This window comes from Anolis sagrei, chromosome 1, assembly GCF_037176765.1.
Source record: "Anolis sagrei isolate rAnoSag1 chromosome 1, rAnoSag1.mat, whole genome shotgun sequence".
In the NCBI taxonomy this organism is placed as follows: Eukaryota; Metazoa; Chordata; class Lepidosauria; order Squamata; family Dactyloidae; genus Anolis; species Anolis sagrei.
Genome location: NC_090021.1, coordinates 189,258,301 through 189,274,338, shown reverse-complemented (window position 1 = coordinate 189,274,338; position 16,038 = coordinate 189,258,301). Strand labels below are relative to the sequence as shown.

Genomic DNA, 16,038 nt, shown 5'->3' with positions numbered 1-16,038 from the left:
TTCTCCTCCCTTATAAAATATTTGATGTAATGAAGGTATACTAAACCAAACTTTTTGGGGGGGGGGGGTTGGGTCAGGAGCGACTTGAGAAACTCTAAGTCGCTTCTGTTGTGAGAGAATTGGCCATCTGCAAGGACGTTGCCCAGGGGATGCCCGGATGTTTTGATATTTTACCATCCTTGTGGGAGGCTTCTCACATGTCCCCGCATGAGGAGCTGGAGCTGATAGAGGGAGCTCATCTGCACTCTCCCCAGATTCGAACCTGGCGACCTGTCAGCCTTCAGTCCTGCCGGAACAGGGGTTTAACCCACTGCGCCACCAGGAGCTGTCTTTTTGAATTTGTTTAACTAGTAATATTTACAAGGACTTAATGCCTTAAAGGCACCAGATCTTTTCCGATCTTTGAAACTAAGCAGAGTCACTAATGGTTAGTGTTTGGATGGGAGACCACCAATAAACAACAGATTTTGTTAGCTAAGTTTCAGAGGAAGAAACTGGCAAATCTCTGAGTATTCCTTGCCCAAGAAAATCCTTGCCCAGGAAAATTCATGGGATCACCAAGTGACTTCAATACACACACACACGTTTTCTGTTGTCTCCAAGATCCAAAATTACAACAATGTTCTTCCTTTATTAACTGTAACATTTTATGTCAACCTGTGTTGCTTTGCCCTTTCTCTAATTAATGACAATGAAGAAAGAAAAGAAGAAAGAAAGGAAGAAAGAAAGTTCAAGATGTTGAAAGTTCAGATTAAATTAAGAAGGCTGATAAAAAATAAGTCTTTTGCTCTGCCTGCATTTCTTCACATGTTCCATCCTGTTTTTCTGATCTTTATAATATAAAACAAATCCATTATCTTTCAACATGTGGGCTTTGACCTCTGATTTTCATTAAAGAATATCCTTGAGATGAGGCTCACACTTTATCATAATAAAACAAAGATTATGTGTAATCACTTTCTGTCATTTAAAGAAAAACATTTTAATAAGAAATTTCCAGCTATTTCCATTTTAAGTCAATATGACATTTCCCGTTTGTCCTTTGCTGAGATATTTCAGGACATCATAAGTCCTGATTCTTGGTCCCACTTCTGTTGCCTTACAATCAAATAAACTGTCTTCCAGTCCCTTTAGTGTGACAATTATCCTTCTTGGAGAGAGTTCTGCTCCTCCAGAATTGCAGTTACTGCAAATATTATGAGCTTCTGAGGAATATAAATATTGTCATTGTCCATATAGTCCATAAAACTGCAATTTGTGTATCACCCCAGACAGTGGAATAATGCTAATGGTTGGCAGAAGTGGAGAAGAAATGCCTATTTGCCTAAGAAAACACAATTGGAGCAGCCCTTATCCAGAACTCCGAAATCCAAAATACTCTGAAATCCAAAACCGTCTATATACATAGCTGAAATAGTGGCGCCATTGTTTTCTGATAGTTCGTAATACATAACATTTGTTTCATGTACAACATTATTAGGAATATTACTTTCAGGCTATGTGTAAGATGTACTGTATATGAAACATAAATGAATGTTGTATTTAGACATGGGTTCCGCCTCCAAGAAATCTCATTATGTAGGTATACAGGTTTTCCAAAATCCCAAAAAACCCAAAAGACTTCTAGTTCCAAGCATTTTGGAAAAGGAATGCTCAACATCTAATCTTTACCACACATTCCAAAAGTGGCAATTGAATGATGAGTATCTATACATTTCTCAGCTTGTGATGACTTCTGATAAATAAATAATGTCTTTGAAGGCAATACAGAGCTGGGACAGCGTAGGAAAGTTTGTGGAATTCTAAGAATGCCATAGAAATTAAAGCAACAGATTTTGAGGTCACTTTACATCTCCCTGAGGCCTCTTCCACATAGTTGAATAACATCCCACATTATTTGCTTTGAACTGGAATATATGGCAGTGTGGAGTCAGATAACTCAATTCAAAGCAGATATTGTGGGTTTTTCTGTCTTGATATTCTGGGTTATATAGCTGTGTGGAAGGGCCCTGAGTTGGTCCATCAAATTTCCTCCAAATTTATCTCATTTTCCAGGCCATGATGCCAAGTCTCATGATGCATTATGCTGAAAGTATTTTGGCCCTCGAGGCAGAATATTCCACCATTTCATGGCTTTCAGCGTCAGCCAGCTGAAGCAACTGCTTTAAGTCTGCCTAACAATAAGGTTGACCCTGAAGGAATATATTTACATCTTTTTTCTTAAGGAATAAGGAATGTTTAGAAGTTTTATACAAACCTCTAGAGCATTTTCAAAAAAATCTGCAGCAAGCTTCAAAAGCGACCTACGCTTCTCCAGAACAATAATAAGTGAATCCCAAGCATCTCCCAATGTCTCCGCCATGGCATCATACACCTGTTCTTGACCTTTGTTTTCTGCTGCAGTTTTGTCTGCCTCATGTAACAGGTCCCAGATCTGGCCCTCCAAAGGCTGGAAAGAAAACAAACAGAAATCCATCAAAATTAAATTATTTTCAGTGCTTGTATTTCTGAAATCATTTTATCCATTTCTTCAGTGGAGAAAAGCTCTCATTTCAGACTTTAAAAGCAAAGACATTTATTATCTGTAAGCCTTGGAAGCTATTTTTATTCAAATCAATTTTATTTCATTTATGTAATATTATTTCCAAGGCAGTTTATGAATTAAATGCAAAACATTACTACAGAACAATACAAATGTAAAAGCAGCCAATAAGCAGCAGTGAGGAATATCAAAACATTTGTCAACAACTTGGTATTCATAGTGCCTCTATATTCTCTAGTTTACGAGACACACAGGGACCGTGTAATCTACTAGGAGAGCCATGTTTCTACTTCTTTTACTCTTCTTTCTATCTCCTGAGATAAATGAGTGCAAAATACTTCTGTGGTTTGAAATCGGTTTCCACAAACAGAAGTAAGTCTACTGAGATTAGGAAAGTGGTGGGCTTGGCTACATAGGTCCCATTTTCACGTTTGAAGTATGCAATAGGTTAACCTCTTCCAAAAAGTGCTCTCCAGATCACATCACAGAAACATTTAGCTCATGGGAACAGAATATACCATGCTCTGCTCTATTGTAACATTTCCACGTTTGGGGTACAATTATTTATTATTATTTATTTATTTATTATTTGCACTTATTAACCGCCACTCTCAGCCCAAGGGCGACTCGTGGCGGTGTACAAAACATAGAAAAAACAACAATTTACAATAGATCAAGACCATTACACAACATCTTACTAACACAACAACTCATTAAACTAAAAATCCGCTTCGTCTTGTTTTGGGGTCATAATCAATCTCATGGTCGTACACAAACCTCAATTACACAAACCTCAATCATGAGTAAGCTCTGGTTGAATTAAACAGGACTTGTTACCACTACGTTCTACTTGATGTCTTTCAGTAGGACTTACCTGTGGTTATGTTTTTCTGGGTGGTGGTTCATGTTTTCAAGATAGAAAACACTGATATTTGTAGTTACATAAGAAAACAAGTATTTGATTTTTGCAGAAGTCAGAAGAATTTATGTTGATTCTTCTTCTTCAGGGCCACTCAATATTAACCATCTCCCTTCTGTGCTCTTCTGACACATTATCTGATACATATGACATAGGCAATGTGCATGTAAATCATTCCATTATCATGTTCAGATTTAAAGGAGGAAAGTTTCTCTGTCCCTTTAGCAGCCTATAGGTGAGGGAATTGCAGAAGATGACATATTTCTCACCAAAGTGACTAGTCTAACATACCTGAATCTGTGGAGAGGTTGCTACTCAGCCACCTTGCCCTCTGGGAGGGAGCAGCAAATGTTCCCCTCTTCATGTCACTCTAACGCAGCCAAGGTGTCTTGGCACAAAGCAGAAAATATCACACAAGTGCCTCTCCACATACCTGACAGTAAGAAGTACAATAACAAGGTCTACTCTCCTTTCATAATACCCCAAACGTGCTGCTTGAAGTAACTTCTGATAGACTAGTTTCGTGTTATGTACAGCATACGCTGTACATATGGAATGCACCTCATTCAGTCCCTGGAAAACGTCATTTAGGGCCCTTCCAGACAGGCCCATATCCTGGGACCTGTCTCGGTTTTACCTGAGAATAATATATAATAATAACTTTATTTTTATACCCCACCTCCATCTCCCCGAAGGGACTTGGGGCGGCTTACATGGGGCCAACCCAACAGAACAGTTAAAACATAATACCTTAAAATGCATATCAACAAAATGATAACAAAAACAATATAATGAATAAACAACAACATTAAAACATATATAAAACAACATCAAAATCAATCAACCAGAAGCAAAGTTCAATGTCTCGTCAAGGGTGGGCGGACTGGTGCCACAACATTAAAGGATAGAGCTAATGGGTAAAGTGCAATATCATATAGTAAAGAGCAATTTACCATTAAGGATTTGGGTATAACAATTGTAAAGTGCTTGAGGACAAGATTTTTGGGTCCCAACTGGGGTCTCCTGTCCAGGCACAGCTGGATATCCATGTATTTAAATCCATATGATGTCTCAGGTAAAACCAAATTAATCTGTAGAAAACTGGGATTTCCCAGTTTGTCCAGATTAATTACATACCTGGAAAGATCCAGAACTTAAATTACAGGCAGCCCCGTTCTTCTGGTGCAAACAGAATTCTGAGAAATGTAGTTTGGGAAGACAAAGACCTCTGTAGCAGAGTATTCAAAAGGCCCTGTCTTAAACTATATTTTTCCGAATTCTACTTGCTCCAGAAGAATGGGGCTTTAAGTTTCATTGATATGAAAGTGATTTCCAGTTCCATGTGCTTGAATCAAAAAAATCTTATAAATCAGTGGATAGGCTGATTGTTCTGAAACTTGGAAGACTTGCTGCCCTGTTCATGTTGTCTCACTGTGCCATAGTGTGAGGGGGTACCTCTTTTGTTTTATTTTTTTTAAAAAAATCAATTTAAAAACATTTTAAAAATCTCACAAATCAGTAGAACAAATTTTTCTGAAACTTTGAGGGGTTGATGCCCTAATTGTGTTGTCTCATTGTGCAGAAATTCAAGGGGATACCTCTTGGATTTAAAAAAAAATTGTAAAAACATTTAAAATTCCTAAAATTCAGGAGATGACTGAAACGTGGTAAGCTTTAAGTCGTTAATGTTGCCTACAAGTTTGTCAGGTTTCATCCTGATAACCATAAAATGATGGAGAAACAAGCCTCTAAATTTTCACCATTACCACTAATGAAACAAATAACGAACCAATTATTAAGCTTCAGAAATTCGGATTACAAATCAGAATAGGATACTTGCAAATCTTTAGAAATTGAAGTGGGGGTCAGCCAAATCTACAAAACAAATTACTAATTGGATTCCAGTCATTTTGCACACCTCTTTTTCTCATTAGTTTATGCTATCAGAGGGTGGTGCAGTTATCAATAACAAATCTTGCTTTAGGATACAGGAGTCAGCGGAAATTGCTATAAATGCCAATTTTTGTCCATTTGAATGCAACATGACAATTAAAGGTGTGAATCCTCATTCAAAGTGAAAAGGGCTTTGAGTGAAATTAGCAATAGCTAAGCAAGGGCTTTGAGTGAAATTAGCAATAGCTAAAGCCTTTAGCAATGAAATAAAGGAGAAATTTACCCCTCCCTGTAAAAAAGGACCAGCACGTCAACAAGGAGGAAACTGTTTTTAAAACAAGAGGTGACATGTAGAGGTCATACAAAGTTCAATGTTTTGGCTTTTTGAAAAGTTGCTATATTAGCGAGTTTACATATGAAGTTGGTTTGTGGTTAAGCGCAAAGTCTGCAGGTGTGAGAAGGTACTTTCCATCAAGAGGTTGATGGGACAGGAAGAGTAAAGGTCAAAGTACTTTCCATGACAAAAATATTCTTGTTTACCCGAGGATATATAAAAGTTTGCAAAAACAGAGAGAGCACTGTGGAAGCACTTGCAGAAGTGCTTTCTGTTTGCCTCATGCTGATCAGCTTGAATAAACAGTGTCTTATCTGAACCTATTGGCCTCCATGGAATTCTTCGAAAAGGGGCCCCGCACCCTAAACCCGTGTTCCCTTACAAAAGGACAACCCAAGTTAACTAATCAATGTTAGTATGTCCATGAATGTAGGCTAGGAACATAAAGAGGTAATTTTGCAAAAAAATATCTTGGAAGTTCTTCCAGCAATAAGGAAATGCTTATATAACAAAGAAAATCCATAACAGTTGCCGGGGCAAACTGGAAAATGGAGCAATTACCTTGATTTAAAAAAAACCAACAGGATAAGAAAATGAGAAATAATAGCTATTCAGCTGGATGTCCTCTGACTGCTCACCAAAATTTCAAGGTTGCAACTTGGGAACAGAGAAGTGAAACTGAGAAAGGTGATTCCCATGCCACACACAACACGTGGATTCTCCCAATCTCGCTGCAGCAGCTGTAGTGACTTTTTGCACCACTTTACACACTGTAACAAAGTGTGTAAACCTTCAGGAGGCTATTGACAGGATTCCCCCATGCATTGCAAGGTATGGCCAAAGAAGGAGAAATTAGTATGAAACTAGTTTGAGATGATCTCGTGTAGAAAGCAGCATTTCCATTCATTCTTAACAAACCATTAAAGTGTGCCTCAACTCTCTTAATAATCTCCATTGTCCAGTGCTCAAGTCACTACATCATGCGGGCATTCAGTTGCTAAAGATACAGGAGCACCATTCTCCTTTGCATTTCATTATTCCAGCCCATGCAGAACTTGAGGTCAGAAAACAAGAAAGGTTTTACAGAACAAATTCTAATTTATTCATGGTTCAAGTCAAAGTAGTACAGAAGCCTTCGAAAAGTCCTTTAACTTTCTGTTCTTTTACTATCTTCACTCTAAAGAGTAACAAGTGCTGCATTTTCTGTTCATTTTGAAATCTTCAGAGTGGCTTCCAGAGACTTGATTTATGTTTGGCTGTTTTCATCTTGAGTCTTTATCATGACAATGGATGAATGAAGTGCCAATTTCTGCTGTTCCGTTTGGTGCTATCAGTAAGAATGTATAATGAAAAGAGAAACCTGTAATAGGCAAATTAAAGTCTAGGATAATTCATTCTCCTGATACAGGCTGTAATAAGAACTGACGATACGAAGATCTGAAATCCTCCTGATAGTGGCTGAGTTGAGAAGAGAAAAGAATAGAGTACAAATACATCATTGCGCTAAACTCAGAATCACAATCTTAGGTCCTCCCAAGTCACCATCCACATTGATGCTGATGATAGTTTGCATCTGAATAGACTGTTAATCTGTTATCTTTTTTTTTCAAAGAATACTCTGAGAAGCACTTCTCAGAAATAATTCAACTATTATCCCTTAGTTGAAAAAACAGATTAATTGTTGTCAGCTAAAGAAAAAATATGGAGAAAGGAACACATCCCTGGTATGTGAAGTAAGAAAAAAGAAAGAGGGGTTGGAATTCCACTACGAAAACGTTTCCCTTGACATGGAAGCCAAGTTTACATTAAATGGTGTCTTTATGATTCGTTGAATTCTGGTTTTTTTCTAATGTTGAACCTGCTCCATAAACAAACCATGGTTTGTAGGCCAGCTGCAAACCTCAGTTAAAAGTCACTATTTCTGACCTATTTAGATAATGGCTTATTGTTATACTTGAACCAAAGATTATAGCCTCTCTCTCGTTTTTTCCTCTCGAGGGAAAGGACCTGCTTGGTGGTGGCCCCTTGTCTTTGGAACGCCCTTCCTAGGGAAATTAGGCAAGCCCCCACACTGTCCTCCTTCCAGAGAGATTTGAAAATCTGGAGGTTCCACCTAGCTTTTGAGAACAAGTGGTCCCTAGCCATATATTCCCAGTCCCTAGATCACATAGTACTCTGTTTTGCACTTCACTCACTGCCTCAGCCCTATATTTTGCTCTTTGCATTATCTCTGCTCAGCCCTTATATAGCTTGGCCAGGTCCATCTTAGAAATCTGGTTATTGGTTTATGTTGAATGTGATCTGATGGGAGCTCCAATGCAATCAGATTTATTTTGTTATGTTTAGTGTATTTTTATCTTGGTTGTATTTTATGATGCTCCTATTTTAATGTGTTTTAGTTTATGGATTGTTTTGTTTTTATGTATTTAAGGACATTTGTCACACATCTGTAAGCCGTCCCGAGACCCTTTGGGGAGATGGTAGCAGGGTATAAAAATAAAGTTGTTGTTGCTGTTGTTGTTGTTGTTGTTATTATTATTATTATTATTATTATTATTATTATTATCGTCTCCCTCCTAAAATAGGAACTGGCAAAGACATGAAAGAGAGCAGAACTGTGCAAACGGCACCAAGGAAGTCACAATACACAGTTGGCCCTCTGCATTCACTTCCCTGAGTCAAAGGTTCTTACAGTAAAAACCTTTATGCTGGAAACTCGTACTTAATGGCCTCATTTTGGTCTTGTTGAAAGAGGGATAGTCTAATGTTTCTAAATGATATATTGCATATTACATGCTGAGCACAGCAGATATTAAGGGCAACACAGAAAATTATTGGCTCATTACAACTTTTTACTGCTTATTATTATGAGGTTATAAGATTAAATAAAATGTACAGTGTGATCCTATACACTCAGTGATAAATCTCACTGATTCCAAGGGGGTGGGACTCTGAATGAGGTTAGCAGCCTATCTTCACAAAACCTGTCTAGGTTTACAAAGCACCACTGCAAATTACAAAAAATTAAAATTACTCTTGCAAAGCAATGGTATAAAAAATCTTTTGCATAGATGTATTTTCCTAGTAATTGCCTATCTATTGGGGTTCTTGAATTTATCTAACACGAAGCTTAACAAAAACATGAGAAAGAGAAGCAGGTTTTCGGTTTCTAACATAGTTCCTTTGTAACATGCTTCCTTTGCAATATCTAATGATGTCATTTATTTATTTGTTTATTTGATTACTAGATGGACCCACCACGTCTTGCTGTGGCCAACCTTCCCTCCCACTTTCTCTCCTCTTTTTTTTCTCTCCTTCCTTCCTTCCTTCCCTCTTTTCTTCCTTCCTTTCCTCCCTTTTTTTCCCCTTCCCCTTTCTCCCCGTTCTTCCTTCTCTATCTATTCTTTGACTGCAACTCCCAGCAGTCCTCCTGATCAATCTACCTACCTACCTGGAGGATTGCTGGGAGTTGTAGTCTAGGCTAGCATGCTCCAGGAACCACCCACTAACCTGCCCTCCTTCAAATAATAATAATAATAATAATAATAATAATAATAATAATAATAATGGCTTTATTTATAGCCCGCCCTATCTCCCCAGGAGGACTCAGGGCTGCTTACAGCAAAATTAAGCACAGTGGCAAACATTCAATGCCGGTAACAACATATAACCCCCTCCTCAACTTACCCCATGTCTTCAGCCTAATCCCAATTTGCACACAGAACACACGTAAAAAGAACATTTTTTTCTTGAAAATGTGAAGTAAAAAGGTATTGTTTTCACTTCGAAACTGGAGAAACATCATGTGTGTTCAAACAGGACCAGGACCATTGTTGATTTCTTTCTTGGGACTTCATCAGATAGACTTCTGGTTCCATTTTCCATGCACTCCACGGGAAACCCATGGAGGCCATCAGATGACATAAGTACAATTCTGGTGGGATTCCATGGGTTCCGTTTTCTGCAGCACATGAAAATTGAATTAGAAGTCATCTTCAGGAGTCAAATGTTACCCAACTCCAAACCTGAGAAAGTGGGAGAAAGCAGATAAAAGATGGGGAAAGAACCTGGGATGGATGGCCATTCTAGAAGATGGGAAAAGACAGTAGGGAACTGGATAGGAAGTTCCCTCCACTTTCCCTCACCCATCTGATGAAGTCCTTGGACATTCATCAGAGATTGACAACTGACGGTGTGTGGATTGGCACTAGTTCCTAGCTAACCACTTTTAAGTATCACTGATTTAAGATATATCCTGCCTCCCTATCCCTCTCAACATCCCAATGAACCTGGAAGTGTAGACTCATATATTCCAGTTCAATGTAGTTAATCTGCATTCCAAAACTTGATTATATGGCAGTGTAGTTCCAGCTTGAGAGAGGTTTTATAATCGCTTATAACCAGGGCATCATGTCAGTTGTCTCCCTATATAGGCCGCCTTCCATATGTGATATTTAAAGGTATGATGGCTTTGAATTTGGAAAATTTAATTAGTAATGAATGGATAGGGATCTCCTTTGAGGTCTTGTCCAATTTCTTTTTAAAGCTATCAAAGATGGTGGTCACCATCAGATTTATGGATTTCCCAAGAGGTATGTTTCTCAGTACTTGGACAAAACTCTGTTGTAGGTGTAGGTGTAGCTATAGTTGTTGTTGTGCCTGTCACGGGGTTTTCTGGGCCTGGGAGTGTGTAATTCACCCAAAGTGACTGAGTGGGTTTCCACAGCCGAGTGGGGAATCAAATCCAGTATAGTGGTATTTCGATGCTCAAACCACCACTCCAGCTCCTTTGTTTCTAAGTCCTGAGCCAAAACTATCCAAGATAATAATAACAGCACTTTCATGCAGGTTTTCAGGTTTTGTACAGAAGATTCAAGACTTTCATATCTCTTACATGTCTATTTAGGACTATACCATGGGTCTCTTTAAAAATACTTTGGAAACTACAGTGAGAAGTGGGCAGATGCCATCTTCTCCAGCAATTCCACCAGGCTCCAGCCAAGTAAACAAAATGGCCTATGATTATTTCATTTTTTAGGCATCTCCTATAATACAATTAAAAATTCTGATTAACCACACTAGAGACAAGTTTGCACTATTAATTGCACATTGCGCTATTGGTTATATTCTGCTGGTAAAATCAGTGTTTAAACTTGCAATGTGCCATTTCATTCTGATGCTGCTAATTATGCTAATAAATTTGTTTCTAAGCTTCTGGCATCCTGAATCTCAATGAGCAATTTATTTTTTAATTGGAAGCTATTTGCCAATAGGTAAATGGGCATGTTTGGCCATTATGCGCTTCTCTTGTTAGGCGGAACAGTCTATGAATTCAATAAATATATTTCAAGTCAGCCAATTTGTTTCCAATGCCAGCTGTTCCCCTTACTATTCATTACATTTCGCATACAGAGAAAACTCAGGAACTTGACATTTATGCACTTTCAAAATAGACCTAGGTATTGATTCACAAAAAAGTACCTGGGAACCACAGCTACCTTGTTCACGAGAGAATTTTAAAGGCCATCTCAGTGAAAACATAACATTAGGAGACTGAAGCATTTGTTACCATGAATACACGCTCAAGGGCAGACTTGAGACATATTTCAGACTAGTAGAAATGGAGTGGTGTTGTAAATACTGTTACATGTGATTGCTTGAATGCCCGTGTCTTTACAATTTTCTCTCCAGAATAACAAGCATTGTTGTCCAGAACTGCAAGCACCCGGAACTAATGACAGATGCAAGCATCCATAGCTATTTTATCAGCTGTTATTGAGGAGCAGGATGAGTTGAGGAATCTGACAATATCTTGTCTGTCTGCACTGCCATATAAAATCCAGATTATCTGCTTTGAACTGGATTATATGGCAGTGTAGACTCATATAATCCAGTTCAAAGCAGATAATCTGGATTATTTGATTTGATAATCCTGATTATATGGCTGTATAGAAGTGCCCTGAATGATTTAGCAACATTGCCCAAATATCAGAGGTGAATTCAATTTACTTGCTCATGCTCCAATGTGATATACATAAATCTGTATTGGGAATAGAGAGCCAGCCGAAGTATAGTTGTTTGAGTGTCAGACTGCAACTTTGGACACAAGGATTCAAAACCCCACTTGGGTAAGTCACATTCTCTCAGCCTGAGGGCCCTTCCACACAGCCATATAATCCAGAATATTAGAAATGTGCAATCTATTAAAAATGGTTCAAAAGTCATTACAAAACTGAAGAGTGCCAGTGCTTTGTTTCTAAAGTGTATCTAAAGTATATTTAGTGGAAATTTTCATTACTATAATGAAAGTAATAAAATTTTTACTTGCTATTCGTTATAGCAATTGTGCATAATAAAATTACTATAATCGGGGAAATTTCAGGGGCTTCTATCTCCCTCATTTTTAAAGCTATTGAGGCAAAACTGGATACAGTCGCAGAACACATTTACCACTGTTAGCCCACCAAATTCAGAACATTTCACTTATCCACTGATTTTTGGTGAATTTTCAGTTTTTATAAAAACTTTTAATAATAAAGAAAATATGTTCCTATTTTGAAAGTGTTTGTTGTTGTTCATTCGTTCAGTCGTCTCCGACTCTTCGTGACCTCATGGACCAGCCCACGCCAGAGCTCCCTGTCGGCCGTCACCACCTCCAGCTCCTTCAAGGTCAGTCCAGTCACTTCAAGGATGCTGTCCATCCATCTTGCCCTTGGTCGGCCCCTCTTCCTTTTGCCTTCCACTTTCCCCAGCATAGTTGTCTTCTCCAGGCTTTGCTGTCTCCTCATGATGTGGCCAAAGTACTTCAACTTTGTCTCCAGTATCCTTCCCTCCAATGAGCAGTCGGGCTTTATTTCCTGGAGGATGGACTGGTTGGATCTTCTCGCAGTCCAAGGCACTCTCAGCAGTTTCCTCCAGCACCACAGCTCAAAAGCATCTATCTTCCTTCGCTCAGCCTTCCCTAAGGTCTAGCTCTCACATCCGTAGGTGATTACAGGGAATACCATGGCTTTGACTAGGCGGATCTTTGTTGCCAGTCTGATGTCTCTACTCTTTACGATTTTATCGAGACTGGACATTGCTCTCCTCCCAAGAAGTAAGCGTCTTCTGATTTCCTGGCCACAGTCTGCATCTGCAGTAATCTTTGCACCTAGAAATACAATGTCTGTCACAACCTCCACATTTTCTCCCCCTATTTTCCAGTTGTCAATCATTCTTGTTGCCATAATCTTAGTTTTTTTGATGTTTAGCTGCAACCCGGCTTTTGCGCTTTCTTCTTTCACCTTGATTAGAAGGCTCCTCGGCTCCTCCTCGCTTTCGGCCATCAGAGTGGTGTCATCTGCATATCTGAGGTTGTTAATGTTTCTTCCAGCAATTTTCACCCCAGCTTTGCATTCATCAAGCCCCGCACATCGCATGATGTGTTCTGCATACAAGTTTAAAAGGTTGGGTGAGAGTTATCTCCCATTTAATTGTGTGGTCTTTACTTTGAACTACTACTTTCAAAGTAAAGACCACACAATTAAATAGGAAATAACACTTTTAAAGTAGTAGTTCAAATAAAGAACTGATTGGAATTTTCTGCTGCTGGTGCAGTCTGGAAATGTAGTTTAGGGCGGGGCCTTTTGAATTCTCTGGCTTAGGGCTCCTCTCTTCCCAAACTACATTTCCCAGAGTTCTGTGCTGTTCCTAAATGCACTGCTCCCTCTTTTTACAGCTGCTAATACTGGAAATTAACTGCATTAATTTCACAGAGGAATGACAAGGCACTCAGGGCCCTTCCACACAGCCCTATATCCTGGAATATCAAGACAGAAAATCCCACAATATCTGCCTTGAACTGGGTTATTTGGGTCCACACTCAGATAATGTGGGATTTTCTGCCTTGATATTCTGGGATATAGGGCTGTGTGGAAGGGCACTGAGGCAGCCTTTGGCTTTGCTTCCTTGCCTTGCATTGAATATAAAACTAATTTTGGGAGCCTTACAATATTTACAAAACTAAAACAAGAAAGTATGTGGTAAATTTTGATTCTAAAATATTTGGTAAAGAGTACGCAAATACTTCAGATATGGCTTCCGACTTACAAAACTTCCAATTTGCTTACAATTTCCGAAACATCTGATTTTTTTTGCACGACTACAGAATATCAAGGCAGAAAATCCCACACTATCTGCTTTGAGCTGGGTTATCTGAGTCCACACTGCCATAGATTCTAGTTCAAAGCAGAAAATGTGAGGTTTTATTCAGCTGTGTGGAAAGGGCCTTAGAGGAAGGTAAAGACAAGCCTTTCTGAACAAATCTTGCGAAGAAAACCCTTTGTTAGGGCCACCTTAGAATCACTAAGAATCACACAACAACTTGAAGGTATACAACAACAACAACAACAACAACAACAACAACATGTCAGGAATGCCCCGCTTTGCACTTCATCAGACAAATACTCCATGCCAAAGGATAAATGGGTATAAACAGGCATGTAGCCGGGGGGGGGGGGGCTTGAGGGGCTTCAGCCCCCCCCTCCCCAAATTCTCATGGTGGTTCGCGAAAAGGCCTTACTGGTGCATTATTTAAACTGTTATGTTTATTCATATCATGATCTGATTACCATACTCAATATATCCCATATGCATGGGGGTATTGGGGTAACGATACAAAAGGTTTGCTAGGGTAGACCCTCTTTCACTCAGACTCAGCCCCCCCCCCGAAACAAACTCAGCCCCCCCCCCCCCCCAAATCGAAATCCTGGCTACGAGCCTGGGTATAAATCAATAACTAGAAATGGCTATATTCAAAAACCAGCTGTAGAGGAACTTTCAAAGGAAACTTTCATTAGTAACTGTATCAACAAAGATGATGGCTTTGCAGCACACTACATATATTAACACACGAATTCTCACACCAGCACATATAACAAAAGGAATTCCCACAGGAAAGGTTTAGAATAGAAAGGAACTGATCATTACTTTCAATGTCATGCTGACTATAAGTGCATCTACATGGTATAATTAATGCAGTTTGACAACACTTTAATTGCCATGGCTCAGTGTTATGGAATTATGGAAGTTGTAGTTCAGTGAGGCAGCACTTCTTTTTGGCAAAGAAAGCAAAAACCTTGTGAAAGCACAACTCCAAACTCATTAACCATGTTTCTTCTGTATTCTTTCTTCCCTTTCTCACCTCCAAAACTTTCTGGTTTCGACTGTATATAAGTAATGTGTAGGTACAGCTACTTATATTTGTTTTTACAAAGAAGGCTGGATTTATTTCTCTGCTAGACCTTATGAGTGGGAATGAGACTGTTTCTTATTCAGGTTCTTCCTTGCCAATTTAATTACTCTGCTGCTGAGATCCACTTCTAGTCCACATATTTCCCAACACGCCACATTTTGTATAAATGCCAATTAAAAATTTTAAACTCAATATTTTTAGACTTAACAAGAATATAGTTTAGTATGTGGGTGGATGAGCTGTATAATATATGTTCTTAAATATACTTTTTAAAATCATGTGTGAGGATATCTTCTAAAGGCCAAATTAGATAAAGACCATTCACACAAATAACAATTGTGCGAGTAGCATTTTTAAGTAGACTTGAAGCCTCAACTAGAACAAAATCCTTGTGTAGAGAATAGAAGGGCTACAGAGTAAATCAATCAGTATGACAGAATAGATGGGGCCTTAGACTTACGACTGAAGATTGATAACTACATTATGAAATTGCATTATATGGCGCTGTAGATAGGGCCTCAATTTCTTCAATATTCACATTGATCTGAAATTATGCAACTCCCAAGATACTGAAACCAATACTAAATGATGGTCAGAAGCCACTCAGCTCAACAAAAGCAAAAAAGAGAGAGATTTTTAAAAGCATTTTAAATTTTAAATGTTGGATCCAACTTGGGCATTGGCAGTGGTCCTTTCCCAAAGCAAAACTCAGGGCCCATCCAGACAGACTCATATCTTGGGACCTGTTGTGGTTTTACCAGATGTGTCCAAATGACACCTCTGGTTAAACCAAATTAATTTAACACCTTGTAAGACCTGGATCTTAGATAAGATCCAGGTCTTACCAGGTGAGGGCCCTATGTGGATTGGGCCCGGGGACAACATCATTCATAGGGTTGCTGTAGGTCAAAGACAATTTGACAGCAATTAATACCAACATTTTTATAGGGCACTGTGATTACTGTTCACAGTGACTAGGGGATTCTGGGAAACTGTAGTCTCCAAAAAAGTAACTTTTCCAAACCCTTTCCCCTATCTTAACAGAGCAAAAATGGTAAATGAAAGTTTGGAAGCAGTGGATTGCTCTTACCACTTCTACCAAACTGAGTGGTACTTCT

The 16,038-nt window shown here is 38.8% G+C and overlaps 1 protein-coding gene across 9 annotated transcripts in view; it reads right to left on the bottom strand.

Moving 5' to 3' along the window:
* Positions 1 to 16,038, bottom strand: part of CCDC141 (coiled-coil domain containing 141) — a 143,065-nt gene that overhangs the window by 88,937 nt on the left and 38,090 nt on the right. For all 9 annotated transcript variants that reach the window (XM_060779814.2, XM_060779838.2, XM_060779805.2 and 6 more), the window contains exon 4: positions 2,258 to 2,449. In XM_060779814.2, the coding sequence (XP_060635797.2) occupies positions 2,258 to 2,449 (192 nt within the window). The remainder of the gene's footprint in view (positions 1 to 2,257; positions 2,450 to 16,038) is intronic.